This window comes from Myotis nattereri (genome assembly GCF_964212035.1).
Source record: "Myotis nattereri genome assembly, chromosome: 9".
NCBI lineage: Eukaryota > Metazoa > Chordata > Mammalia > Chiroptera > Vespertilionidae > Myotis > Myotis nattereri.
This window is the reverse complement of record NC_138084.1, coordinates 30,807,393-30,822,383: the sequence shown is the minus strand read 5'-3', so window position 1 is coordinate 30,822,383 and position 14,991 is coordinate 30,807,393. Positions and strand designations below refer to the sequence as shown.

The following is a 14,991-nucleotide window of genomic DNA, read 5'->3' as shown; positions in this document are numbered from 1 at the left end:
AAATTTCAATGAAGAGTAGCCATGTCAACTAAAACAAAAAAATTCAAATCTGAAACTTCATTAAGGATAGCTATACCCTGGCCTTTCAAAACCACAAACTCTAATGAATGAATTAATTGGTTGCTTTTGCTGAAGTCATGATAGAGAAAAACCCACTATTTGTATTACTATTAGCCCCATTCAAAATACAATTACTCAATTTTGACGACCACTGAACTTTACTTAATTTTTTTTAAAAAAATGTTATTCTTGATTTTAGAGAGAGGGAGAGAGAGAAACATCAATGGGCTGCCTTCTGAAGGCCCTCTACTGGGGATCGAACCTGCAACCTGGGCATGGGCCCTGACCAGGAATTGAATTGGCTACCTTTGGTACACGGAAGATGCTCAACCACCAACTGAACCACACTGACCTGGGCTTACTGAACTATTTTTTGATGGCTCTAAAAAGTGCTATAAAGCCCTTGCCTGTGTGGCTCAGTTGGTTGAGCACTATCTTGTGTACCGAGAGGTCTCTGGTTCGATTCCTGGTCAGGGCACATGCTTGGATTGCAGGCTTGATTCCTAGTAGGGGGCATGCAGGAGGCAACCCATTGATGTTTCTCTCTTTCCTCTCCCTCTCCCTCCCCGTCCCCACCCCCCCACCCCCGCTAAACATCAATAAAAACATACTTTAAAAAAATAAAATGGGTTTTTAAAATAATAAAGAGTGCTATAAATCCAGGAAGAGTTTATCTGGCTACTCACAAGGAAAGGAAAAAATTGCCTATCTGTGAGTGGGTAGTTTTATCATTGGAATTACAACATATGCCTCTCATGTAGCTATTATACAACTGTAAAAAAATAATGTAATTTGAGGTAGTAAATAATTTTACACTAATTTCTTTCAGGAATGATTAGTAAAAATGTACTGATATAAATATGGATCGTATATCACAGAAATCCACAAATACTTATAACGCAATCTATGCAGGTTTTATACTCATTTGCTTTAAGCATACCTGCCCATTTCTCTTCTTTCTATATAGTATTTTGAAATGTAATATGAACTTATAAGTATTTTATTTGTTACCTTAATATTTAATTCTTTTGCCACAAGACTTGGATTGAGAGGGAGACGACATTTATTTCTTAGAAAAAAGGACTGTACTCGTTCCATACTCCTGTGGAGGACAACCTAGGAAAAGAGATTGATACTGTAAGTACATAATGAAAATGAAGTCCTATTTTTAAGACAACAAAATTAAGAAGCAGACCTAATTTTTAAAATGCCCATTTGTCAAACATTGCTAAAGAGGGTTAATTTTTACTATAAAAATAAAATTAGAATGGGCAAAGGCTATAAACATAGGAGGGAAAGTGCATATGTTCATATTTAATATATTAGCTAAAACTCACTAATAGCCAAATGAACAGAAATTAAACAAAAGGGAGATATAATTTTCATAAGACAAAAATTTTAAGATAATATCCAGTGCTGGCAACAGGGTGGGAAACAGATACTTTCATAATATCATGGTGGGGGGGGGAGGTGTATACCAGCATATATATTTATATAAATTTTTGGTACAATAATCTAATAGGAATTATTATAACTTAAAATATACAAAGCTCTTAACTATAGTTATTTTACCTGTAGGAATATCCTATAAAGAAATACTAGCAAAGGGCAAAAACTTACACACTAAAGTGCATTGCAGGACTGTTTAAAAAAATAAAATATATAAACAATCTACAAAGAGGAATTAATGGTTCATAATTTATGCTACAGTTACCTTGTAATATGTACCCATTAAGAAACATGAAAAGTAACTATTTACGTACTGACATGAACTCTTAAACATAAAGTAAAAAAAGCAATTCACAAAAAAAGTATAATTGCTGAAAAAAATTAAAGATCTAAATAAATGGAAAGACATCCCATATTCATGAACTGAAATTAAGATTGCAGTATTTCCCAAATCAATCTACAGATTCAACACAATCTTTATCAAAATTCTGCTTTTTTGCGGAAATAGACAAATTGATCCTAAAGAATTGCTACAGACTTCCAAAGAGCTAAAACAATCGTGAAAAAGAACAAAGTTGGAGAACTCATATTTTCTGATTTCAAAACATATGACAAAGCTATAGTAATGAAAACAGTATGGCATAAGGACAGCCATATAGATCAATGGATCAAAATTGAGTTCAGAATTAAACCCATTTACCTACGGTCAGCTGATTTTCAAAAGTATGCTGAGCTCATTCAATGGAAAAAGAATAGTCTTTTTAACAAATGGTGCTAGGACAACTGGATAACCACATGTAAAAGAATGAAGTAGGACCCTTATCTCATGCCATATGAGGAATGAGTGGTCAGTGGGTACATGAAAATGTCCTGGAACCAGATTGTGTTGGTGATCGTACAACACTGAGAATGTACTAAAAGTCAATGAATCACACTTTAAAATGGTTAAATAGTGAATTTTATGTTATGCAAAATTCACCTCAACAACATATACACATATTTTTGTAAAAATGTTTTTAAACCCCCCCCAAATTTTATATATACTTAAGTGTATATATGTGTAAATAAAAAAAAAATGATCAAGAAGGAAACACAGCAAACTGAAAAATAGATAACTACAAGGAGAGAATAAATCTGAAAAAGTCTTAATTTTTTTATTCTATAAACTTCTTCATTATTTGGATTTTTTAAACATTGGCACCCAGTCATAGTTTCATTATTTTTACAGTTACAAAAGTTAAAAAGCAAAATAATTGGAAAAACTCAAGAGAACAATTTTAACCAGAAAGGAATTAATAACCATGGGAATTAAAAAGCACTGATTTTCTTATTTAGGTTGTGAAATCTTTTCCTAAAGATTTTAAACAACCTTTAAACTCATCTGCCCCGAAGAGTGTAGGTGAAGTTAAGAGTTCTACTGGATGTTTACTGACAAAGAATGACAACTTCACTTATCAGCATGGAAAGATCCTTTAATATCAGAATATTTATGTTCCCTCTTATGGGTACATACCTGTCTGGCTGATCCACTAGCCTGCTTTACTTTTTCTGCTACTCCTCCTAAAAGCTGTACAAGTTTTGTCTGCTTCAAGAGTTCTTCTCTGAGTCCTTTTCCTCCTACTGAGAGGAGAGCACCCAAAACATGTTCATATCGGGCGCCAAACTGTGCATCATGCAGGGCATCCTTGAGGAGCCTAACAGAGCAAACATTTGTCAGCCACTTCTGAAAACTGGATGAACATCTCTCAAAAATCAATTCAACAGGTTCAATTTTAGTTATCTAGAAATTTATTTTAAGCCATATAAGTAAAAATTCATTCATTATCATAGAGCTCTTACATGCCAAATATCTTTATAATAGAGAGTTTGGTTTTTGTTGTTTTATTTCTAAGAACATAAACATTTAGCTTATTTATAATAAGGCCTTTATAAAACATCTAGTATCCATAGTAAGTGATCTGGCCATACTATTTAGACCGGGGGTGGGCAAACTTTTTGACTCGAGGGCCACAATGGGTTCTTAAACTGGACCGGAGGGCCAGAACAAAAGCATGGATGGAGTGTTTGTGTGAACTAATATAAATTCAAAGTAAACATCATTACATAAAAGGGTACGGTCCTTTTTTTTTTTTTTAGTTTTATTCATTTCAAACGGGCCGGATCCGGCCCGCGGTCCGTAGTTTACCCACGGCTGATTTAGACTATCAGAGTATAAATACTAGGAGTGGAAATAAAGTACTAAAGAAAACGTAAATCTTACCAGTATAAATTATGTGCAATCTGTATATTTCCCAATGCTCTGGACAGAAGGAAGCGTACTAATGAACTGTTCAAATAAATTTCATATTTCAAAGCCTACACATAAAAAAAATAAGAATTACTAGTGGTCAAACCCATACTACACTGTTAGGATAAAATTATCAAAAAAGAAATTATATAAAGTTTATTCTTGTTGATGAAAGATGATACTGATAAAAATGAAACATAAATTAACTTAGGCTAAATTAATAAAGTCAAGCAGAAAAGTATAGACCTGGGAATTACTTTCATTAGCTATATTTAAATGGCCAGGAAAGAAAAAGAAAAGTTTAAGTCTAATTTGTTCTGAGAATCTAAAAAGTCAAACAATTAAAAATCCAGGTACAGCCAGGCCAGTGTGGTTCAGTGGACTGAAAACCATCTTATGCACGGGTTCAATTCCTGGTCAGGGAGCATGACCAGGTTGCAGGCTTGATTCCCAGTAGGGGGCATGCAGGAGGCAGCCAGTTGATGTTTCTTTCTCTCTTCCTTTCCTTAAAAATCAAAAACTTATTAAAAAAAATTTATATATATATATATATATATATATATATATATATATATATATATATATTTTTTTTTTTTTCCCTAGTGGGGCAGCTGACAATAGTAGAAACAAAATTCACACTAAATCCAAATGTAATGCACCTCAACATTCCCACTACAGAAGTACTTTTTATCCAAACAAAAAGGGGAATCCCTTAGCAAGCTCCCTACTCATAAAAACTGGGGGAAGAGTAGGGAGAGTAGGAAACGGAGTAAAAAACACACCTGTACAAACTGTGGAAGAAGATCTGTCAGCTCATCATCACTAATAGCCTCCATCCAGGTCACAGCTTGGGACCTCACTTCCTGATCAGCAAATCTATAAAAGTATCACTAAAATCAAAATTTGACCGTAACTTCTTTCTAATGAAGCTATATTTCCTGAAAACACAATCTCAATCTATTGACAATGAATGCTCCAACAGCTCTTTATTCAAAAGCAATGTGTTTCTTCTGTTTTTAGGAAGAAAATCTTACCATGCTATACAAATTTTATTAAGGGACTGGTTTAGAAACTTTAAGCTTATGAAAATTAACTTTGGCCCACATCATAAAAATGTAACGAATTATTCTAAATTTACCTTATTCTCAATTTACCTTATTCTCTCTTTAGGTTAGTTTTAAATATGACATGCCTTTTTAATAACCTCAATGAAAAGGTATGTTAGTAGAAATACACATTTACACATTTATATTATATTGAATTGCTTTCATGTTAAAACAAAGGGAAGTATTCCTGCAACATAATACTTTACTGAAAAAATTAACAATAAAAGAAAGCAAATAAATTCATTCATAGTTGACTTACTTCAAATCAAGAAGCTCCAATGCAGTCAGTGGGTCTAATGGAGGCCACTGCTGAAGCAATGAGTAAATTTTGGCAAGATTAACCCATTTCCAGGTTGGGGCACTTGCTAGTATTTTAGGAAGACAATTTGGATGTTTGAGGCAATAATAACGTTTCTCCCACAAAAAAGCTTTGTCTTCTTTAGAAAGTCTGCATACACAACAGAACTAAATTACTCCTCAATGATATCATAATAATAGTTATAGCTTCAATGATTTAAAATGCAAAGAAGAAATTTATTCATTTTAGGGCAGCCACTTCTTGGTGGAATCATTAATACTAATTTGGGACAGAAAAACACAATGTACAATAAACACCACTAATTTACCCTAATTTGGGGAATAGAAAGAAATCATTTTGACTTAATAAAAGAGTCTCAGTTACAAAACTAAAGGATAATTCAGTACAGTAAGTATTTATTAAGCTCTAATCAGATGCCATGCACTAGAAATCAGTTGATAAGCAAAATCCACCTTATGAGCAAGGATTTTATCCATTTTATACAAGTAAAATGAAATGCCATGTAACACACAAATGCTATTATAAAATTTTAGAAGTTGATTATATAGCTCAATTGAGGAATATTTAAAAAGAGAGAGATTTGTTTTGGAGATTCTAATTTAACCTTAATAACAAATGTTTATGTGAATGAATGATTTCACTATTTTACTACCCATCCATCTCCGCTTGTATATATAATACATGCACTGAAATGTATTCATCTCATGTGGAATACTGAAAAAATTTCAAATATTTCAAAAGTACACAGTAGGTCTCCCTTCTTCTAATTCCCCTACCAGTAGCAACTGCCTATGCTTGTATATTCTTCCAGAGTCAATTTGTATAGAAGCATATACATAGGTGTATGTAGATCTTTTTTCTTCAATGGTAACATACTATATACACTATTCTGTTCCTTGCTTTCTTCATTTAACATATCTGACACATTAGTACATAGCTATAACTTCATTTTTAATAGTTACATGGTACTCTGTTGGATAAATGTACCATAATTTGACCCCCATTGATGGACATTCCCTATCAGTTTTACAATAATTCAAATGCATACTGCAATGAGCATCCTTGTCTCCATAAGTAAATACAAAAAGGTTTCTTTCCTCTAAGATATATAACTAACTGGAAATGGAATTGGTAGGTCACAGACTATACACATTGTGACCTTAATACCGTGGTCGGCAAACTGCGGCTTGCAAGCCACATGCGGCTCTTTGGCCCCTTGAGTGTGGCTCTTCCACAAAATACCACAAAATACCACGTGCGGGCGGGCGCGCATGTACAGTGCGATTGAAACTTCGTGGCCCATGGGCAGAAGTCGGTATTTTGTGGAAGAGCCACACTCAAGGGGCCAAAGAGCCGCATGTGGGTCGCGAGCCACAGTTTGCCAAACCGCAGTTTGCTGACCACTGCTAGATTTTGCCAAATTGCTCCAAAAGCTTTTGAGAATTCTGCCAACAATATAATCCCTTTTCTGTATCTTCATCAACACTTTCTATGATAGGACATTTTAATTTTCAACAATTTGATGTATATGAAATGGTATCTTGTATTAATTTACATTTCCTTGATTAAATTTAAATTTACACCTCTCCACATACTGAGAGGTTGACATCTTTTTAGATGTTTAAAAAGACATTGTATTTCTTTTCTAAAGAATTACCTATTAATATTCTTTGTCTAATTTACTACTGAGTTGTTTGTTTTCTACTGGTATGAAAAGATTCTTTATACATTACGAAAATTAATCTAGCCCTGGCCAGTGTGGTTCAGTTGGTTGGGCATAGTTCTGCGCACCAAAAGATTGCCAGTTCGATTCCTGGTCAAGGGCACATGCCCAGGTTGTGGAGGCAGCGGATGGTTGTTACTCTCTCACATCGATGTTTCTCTCTCTAAAAAAACAATAAACTATTCTTTTACAAAAAAAGAAAATTAATCTATTGCTATTTACTGTAAAAAAAAGAAAATTAATCTATTGCTATTTACTGTAAATATAGGTCCCTATCTGTTGTTTATCTTTTGATCATGTAAAAAGTTTGACCTGTACAAATTTCTGAAGTTTGATGTAGTCATGTAATCTTTTTATATAATTAAAAACAGATATAGAAAACTTTCCACACCAAAAATATTGCTAAATCATGAACTAAATCGGAGCACTTTATAAACCATTAACTTGAGCTTTACATTGTAAGAGATAACCAGGCAAAACAGGATCAAAGGAGCATACCCAAGTGATGAGTCTTTGTGAAGAATATCAAGAAGTTTCCCTTTTGTATCATTTCCTAATGTTTCTAAGTTGTGTTCCTGTATAACATTTCGGTTGACTTGAGGAGTGGTATAAATGATATCAAATGTTGGAGAAGGAAAATCAACCTTAAAAATTTAATAGAAGTTGATCAAATTACAGCTGAATAGAACACATATTTACCACATTAACTTACATGTCTTTGAAAAAATTGTTTTTTCTTAGCCATCAGGGTGAATTTTAGATTGTATATTAAGTCAATGTCCTTTTGCTGAAAGTGATTACCATTGTTGGTAATCCTCAATAGCACATATATTGCTTGGGATGGGTACAAGGGTATATTTTACTATTTCTCAGAAATAAGAAGTGATTTATTGACACTTAAAGATAGATTAGGCTTCTCTAATAACAACCCGAACGATGGTATACATACACTTTTTATAAAGAAATTTAAATGTAAACCTCTCCACATATCAAGAAGTAGCATTATCCTCTCAAGTCAACAAACATACCTTCTGGTGAGGATTTAAAAAAAAAAAAGTACCATTACCTGTAACACTATTCTTTCCATCACATATCCTTTTTTGGGGATTGTTCCAGGAATAGGAGTTATATGTGATGAAGTCCAAAGATATAGAAGCTTAGTTCCACATGTTAAAAACCTACACAATGTAAATAGAAGAATACTGTGGTTTTCATTTTAAAAATTAATTCAAAACTCACAACACATAGCAATGAATTTGAAATGTTAGTATTCAAACATTTTTGAATCATCTTCTGTATAAAAACAATGTCCACTTTAAAAACATATCAGGAGGAATCACTTTCCATAGTGTACTAATCTTTAGGTAAATCAGTTAAAGTGCAGGGAATTAGAATCAAGGAAAAGAGAATGAACATATCTAAGGAGGAATTGAGGATAAAACAGAACACTGTCCCCAAAACAATTCTATAAATAGGAGGGTGAAGGACAGTCTTTGAAGATCATCTACAAAGGAAATTTGCATTACAGAGCTGCTCCCTGACTTTTATCATAAAGAACAAAAACATATGCCAAAAAACCAGTACCTACTTGTGACAGCACCAATCATTTGAGAAGTTTTATCGGTGCCCTGGACCAGGGGTCAGCAAACTTTACCTCTAAAGAGCCAGACAGTAAATACTCTGAGCTTTCTGGGCAATCTTTGTTGCAGAGATTCAACTCTGCAATTATAGTGCAAGGTAGCCATGAACGACATATAAATAAATATGTGCACTGTATTCTAACAATACTGTATTTATAAAAAGCAGGCAGGAGGCTGTAGTATGCTGACATTTGCCTGAGACAACCAGTTTATGGCAATGAAGATATTGATGTGTCTTTACACAGAAGAAATATCTGAAAGCTAACATGAGATATATATAAAAGCAGAAAACTACAAACTTCATTAAACTTTGTTCATTTTATTAAAATAGCAAATATCCTTTCCAAAGCTAGACTCTAGTCCTAATGTTTTCTCTTACAGGTTAACCTTTAAATCTTCAACACATTATATTCTGTCTCTTTTAGAACCACTCTCATCCCCAAGTAGGTTACTTTAAGGTAAATTGCTATCACATTATTTCATCTGTAGATACTTTTATATATATCTCAAAATGATAAACAGTTTTTTAAAAAAATAAGTATAATCTTTGGCTGGTGGGCACATGGTGCAATATACAGATCTTATAACATAGAAACTCACACCTGAAACCTGTATGTTCATGTTGACCAATGTCACCCCAATAAATTTATAAAATAAGTACAATACCATTACCATTCCTATAATAATTAACAATAACTACTTAAAATAATCAGCTATCTAGTATTGAAATTTCCCAATTGTCTCAAAGTTCTTTTTATAGTTGGTTTGTTCGAATAAGAATCCAAGCAAGGTCCAACACTTGCATGTGGTTGATATGTCTTTTTAAGTATCTTTTAATTCAAGGGTCAACAAAACTTCAGCCTATCACCTGGTTTCATGAATAAACTTCTATACTAATAAAAGGGTAATATGCTAATTAGACCAGACATCTTCCAGACATCCTTCTGGACAAAGCCATAGTGGCAGGGGCCGAGGCAGAGGTGGTTAGGGGCGATCAGGCCAGCAGGGGGGAGCAGTTAGGGGATGATCAGGCCGGCAGGGGGGAGCAGTTAGGGGGCAATCAGGCCGGCAGGGGGGAGCAGTTAGGGGGCAATCAGGCCGGCAGGGGGGAGCAGTTAGGGGGTGATCCGATCAGCAGGGGAGGGTAGTTAGGGGGCGATCAGACCAGCAGGGGAGGGCAGTTAGGGGTGATCAGGCTGGTAGGGGAGGGCAGTTAGGGGCAATCAGGCCAGCAGGGGAGGGCAGTTAGGGGCAATCAGGCCAGCAGGCAGAGGCTGTTAGGGGTGATCAGGTCGGCAGGCAGAGGTGGTTAGGGGCAATCAAGCAGGCAGGCAGGCGAGCAGTTAGGAGCCAGTAGTCCCAGATTGCGAGAGGGATGTCCGACTGGACATCCAACCGAGGGTTCCTGGATTGGAGAAGGTGCAGGCTGGGCTGAGGGAACCCCCTCCTCGCCCCGTGCACAAATTTCATGCACTGGGCTTCTAATTTATAACAAAGACACACATTCACTTACATACTGTCTATCACTGCTTTTGCCTTTGTGACAGAGACCACATGACCTGCAAAGCCTAAATTACTTCTATCTAGTCCCCTTTACATAAAGTTTGCCAATTCTTGTTTTAATCTATACATTCTTTCTATCTTTTCCCCTCCTGCTGTTTGTTAAAGAAACTAGGTCTTCTGTTCTGAGAATTTTCCTTATCCTGGATTTTACTAATTGCATTACTCTGGTCATTTACCATGTTCCTTTATTTCCTATATTTTCTGTAGTGAAGTAGTAGCCCTGGCCTTAGCTCAGTGGTTAGAGCACTGGCTCACAGACCAAAGGGTTGAGGGTTTGATTCTCGGCCTGGTTGGGGTGCGAGCAGGAGGCAACCAATCGAAGTGTCTCTCTCACATTCATGTTAGTAGTAGTTAGATCTAGAGAGGCGTGACCTGATTCATGTGTAGTTATCTGGCAAGAATACTTAATACTCTAGATGGTATTGTATACTACTTCCTATTGCCTCAAATATAGAGGCACACATGCTTGATTTATTTTTCTTTCTGTGGAGTTAATATAATCAGTTTATTTAGATGCTTTCAATCTAAATCATCCATTATAAAGTTCCAGAAAAGGTAATCACTTAATGGTTTTAAGCAGGCATTCATAATCACTACTTAAATCAATGGTTCTCAACCAAGAGTGATTTTTGTCCCCAGTATACATTTGGCAATGTCTGAAGACATTTTCAGTTGGCAAATGGGGTGCTACTGGCATCTAGTGGGCAGAAGCCAAGGATGCTGCCAAACATCCTACATACACAGGACAATCTCCCACAACAACAATGATCTGGCCCAAAATATCAATAATGCCGACACTGACCTAAATCTAACCCTGACCTAAATTATTTCAGTAAGAGTTGCAAAATTGTGATATTCTACCATTCCCTCTGCAATGATTAGCTGAAATGTTTCTATAAAGCATATTCTCACATCAATTATCTTATAACCCTGAGATATAACTGTAAAGAAAAGGCAAGTTAAATGTTTGATTCTGTTTATTTAAAATAGGAGTTAGGAACTCATTTGTTATTGAGGCTGACTGAAATGCCTCAAAGTCACTTGGCTTCCATGACTTCATCAGGTTGTATGCAAGTTGCACCTTAATATAAATTATTTAAAAATAATTTCAAGACCAGGATTTTTGATTACCATACTATAGCACATTAACTGAACTAAATAACTGACATTTTGTTTCGGTGTATGCATTAATGTAAAATCATCTTTCCTCTTAATTTCTGAGTCTTTTTTTAACATTAAGCACTAACATTACCCAGACTGATTACACTACTTGGCAAAGTCTCAAACTTAATGCCATCTGCTTACTGCTTTAATATGCTAACATGCATTATCGCTCTCCAAAATTTTACCATGTATTGTATGAAACATATCTCAAACTTCATTTAATTGATTTTTTTCATTTCGGAAGACTCTTGATGATCTCATGAAACATATTGTTACTTAAAACATAATTAAAATTGTCAGCTGAAAAGTCAGGTCGATTACACTATTCCTACTGACTGTTGGTAGACATAAAGCTTTAAAGGAATTCCTCTCCTCTAAGTTTTTGTACCCATGTAGAACCTTTAGTGATTAAAGGCCAGGGGCCCATAGCAGTAAGGATAGATCAGTCAGGCGGACAGGGAAAGAGATGGGAATAATGTTCAGTTGTAAACTCCCTGAAATTTGACAAGTATGGGATCGGGATGAGAAGAGGAAAGTGGAATTGTTTTAGTAATATCAAGGATATCTAAAAGACCATAAATATTATGTTAATATTAATAGTACAGTGTTTGCACAAAATGACAGTGAACTGACTGCTGATTTTCTCCTAAACAATGAGTGACAAACATTCCTTTGAATACCCATATAGATATGATCAAACCATAGAAGAATAACTTTGGTTTCCTCTGATCTGACATCCTTTTATCACATTGAAAAATTTGAGGCAGCTCATTATCTCATGTTTGTCATAATCCCCCACCCTGTTCTCTAGTCAATTTTGAAACTGCAGATGTGTCCACATAACTCACCATCACAACTCAGTAACACTTACCGTTTAAAATCAAAAAGTGGTAAAGAAACTTTGCCCAAAACTTCTGGCCCCTTTCTCTGCTTATTAGAATCAGGGGAACTTCCACTGCTCTGATTTAAAATTCCAAAAAGAGTAAGGTGAAGAAGTGATTCTAATGGCAATTGTGATATCTGGATGGGAAAAATAATTCTATGGGGAGGAAAAAAGTATTAATAGAAAAAACAAATTAGGTCAAACATGAAGATTAACTCTTTAATGAAAATGATAATTTTAGTTATTTTATTTGATGTATCAAATAATCTTTAATCCTGAGTCTCCTTTACTTAAGTAGCAAGCTTGGCTAACACGTACTATTAAAAAGCTTAAACAAATTTTATTAAAATTTCAAATATATAGCATTTATTTCTTCAAAAATTTGTTAGCACCTTTACTCAAGACTTGCAATGCTAATTTCTAGGCAAAATAATAGTCATTTTTATTTCCTTTAGGAAAAAGCAGATAAATATTTATGAGTATTTCTGATTCAGGATATATGTGTGCACCTATGTACACAAACAGACATATGTATATGTTTACCAATATTTTTGGTGTTTTTTTGTTTTGTTTTGTTTTGTTTTGTTTTGTTTTTGTCTAAAAGGACACATAAGGTCGGTTGTAGTCACCCTGAGGAGCCATGAGATGGTGAAGTGTTGAAAAGAAAGTGACACTTTTCACCTATATGCATTTTGTTTTATAGGATTAGTTTCACAGACATGTATTATTTTTATAATTAAAAAAATAAGAGAATAGGAAAACATTTAATAAATGCAGAATAAAAAATAAAAAGCTCTGCAATGGCCTATCTGCCTAAGTAATGAAAAGCATTTCCTTAAACAATATTTAAAAAATATTAACAATGCAAATATCATCTTGTACATGGACTCAAGATAATTTCATTTTATCTGTTAATCAAAAACAAGGCTTCATATACAGCGTTATAGAATAAATACCAAACTAAACAATGTTATAACATACCACCTTTCTAGAATTACTCATAAATTTATAGTACTTTTAACTTGACAAAGTCTAGGAAGAATGGCGTATTTCTGCAATTTAACGCCATGTAGATTTAAGAGTATTGCAGATTTTTTAAATCAGAATTTCAGTCTGTTCTATAGAATCACATCTAGAAGAGACTTTAAGATGTCAGTAAGCATTTTATAGATTTTAATGAAAATTGAAATAAAATAAAAACTAGGATGCATACATGGAAAAAAGTAAACAGGTTATACTAAAAAAAACATAAAAAGCCAGAAATTTCACTTACAGTTCATCCCATTTAATAAGATAGAAGAAATTCTTATAAGTGCCAACCTTCTTTGATTGAATAGGTTTAAAAAGGTCTTTTCCATTGTGAGACAGGGAACATACCAAGTAGTATTTTTCATAACTGAGGGGGAAAAAAAAGAGTTTAATTTCACTGTATTTGATAATACAGATTAGTTAACTAATACAAATATATATCATTAGCCATCCTTCCTAAAAATGACTATTGTCTAAAATAATTTGGTCATCATTCATTTGAACTTATAAAAAAATCTGAAATGTAACTACTACAAATTCTGTTAAATAGAGAGAGGCATAGCAAAGGGTATACAGAAGGGAACATGTATTCCTAGCTGCCAGTCTAAGGGGGCAAAATGATACCAGCTGGAGAATTTATCTAAATTTTGTGCTCAGTTATAAGCTTTAGATTTTAGTTGAATGACACTGAGCAATTCTTCATTTCTAGAATCTAGGAAGACAGAGTACAAACATGATCATCCCTAGGTGCCATTTTCCTTTGCTAAGGCACTGAAATAGAGTCAGTTAAGCATATGAATAGTGCATTGGCCTGATTTGCATTGAGTCAGTCTTTATTAGGAGGCTTCCATCAACGGGACAGATGCTGTTATATTCTCAAATTACATAGCAACAATTTAGCTCCTAATTGCCACAAGTAGCTGATTACATACAATCAGGCAATCTTGTGGAACAGAAGTCTTAGGCTCAATAAAACTACTGCACTAATATTCTAATTTACTGGTAGGCTTACACATTAACCATTTTGTTAATATACATAATATATTATAAATATAACATTTTAAAGATATGGTTTTATTGATTTTATAGAGAGAGGAAGAGAGAAACATCGATGAGAGAGAAACATTGATTGGCTACTTTCTGCATGTCCCCTACTGGGGATCGAGCTCACAACCCAGGCATGTGCCCTGACCAGGAATTCAACCAGTGACCTCTTGGTGCATGGGACAATGCTCAGTCAACTGAGCCAGACTGGTCAGGGCTATAAATATTTTTTTAAATTTAATCTCATTGGTTCACAAAACACCACTAGCTAATGATTTGATTGCTTTTTTAACCTCATACCACTTGTCCCTCTTTATTTCAGCATTTTATTAACTTTATTTCTATCTTAACTATCATTGTAGTTTTCTGTATTGTTTCTATTAATAGTGTCCCTAAATTTATTTGTGTGTGTATGGAAGCTATGGAGGGTATTATCCCTGTAACTAGTTAAAAGAATGAAATACCTTCAGACAGCAATAGTATCCATTTATTTATTTTTTAAGTATTTATTTTATTGATTGATTTTGATAGAGAGAGAAACATTGATTTACTGTTTCATTTATTTATGCATTCATTGGTTAATTCTTGTATATGCCCTGACTGGGGATCAAACCCGAAACCTTGGCATATAGGGACGATGCTCTAACCAACTGAGCTACCCAGCCATGCCAGTACCCGTTTAAATGCAAGTTCCAGGAGGGCAGATTTTTCCTGCCTTTTTACT

The 14,991-nt window shown here is 34.4% G+C and overlaps 1 protein-coding gene across 1 annotated transcript in view; it reads right to left on the bottom strand.

Moving 5' to 3' along the window:
* Positions 1–14,991, bottom strand: part of PIK3C2A (phosphatidylinositol-4-phosphate 3-kinase catalytic subunit type 2 alpha) — a 96,275-nt gene that overhangs the window by 17,648 nt on the left and 63,636 nt on the right. The window contains exons 12-20 of the mRNA XM_081099610.1: positions 13,468–13,590; positions 12,183–12,350; positions 8,011–8,122; positions 7,443–7,588; positions 5,162–5,350; positions 4,579–4,672; positions 3,770–3,864; positions 3,023–3,203; positions 1,072–1,176 (exon numbers count right to left, since the gene is read on the bottom strand). Coding sequence (XP_080955736.1) covers positions 1,072–1,176; positions 3,023–3,203; positions 3,770–3,864; positions 4,579–4,672; positions 5,162–5,350; positions 7,443–7,588; positions 8,011–8,122; positions 12,183–12,350; positions 13,468–13,590 — 1,213 coding nt within the window. The remainder of the gene's footprint in view (positions 1–1,071; positions 1,177–3,022; positions 3,204–3,769; positions 3,865–4,578; positions 4,673–5,161; positions 5,351–7,442; positions 7,589–8,010; positions 8,123–12,182; positions 12,351–13,467; positions 13,591–14,991) is intronic.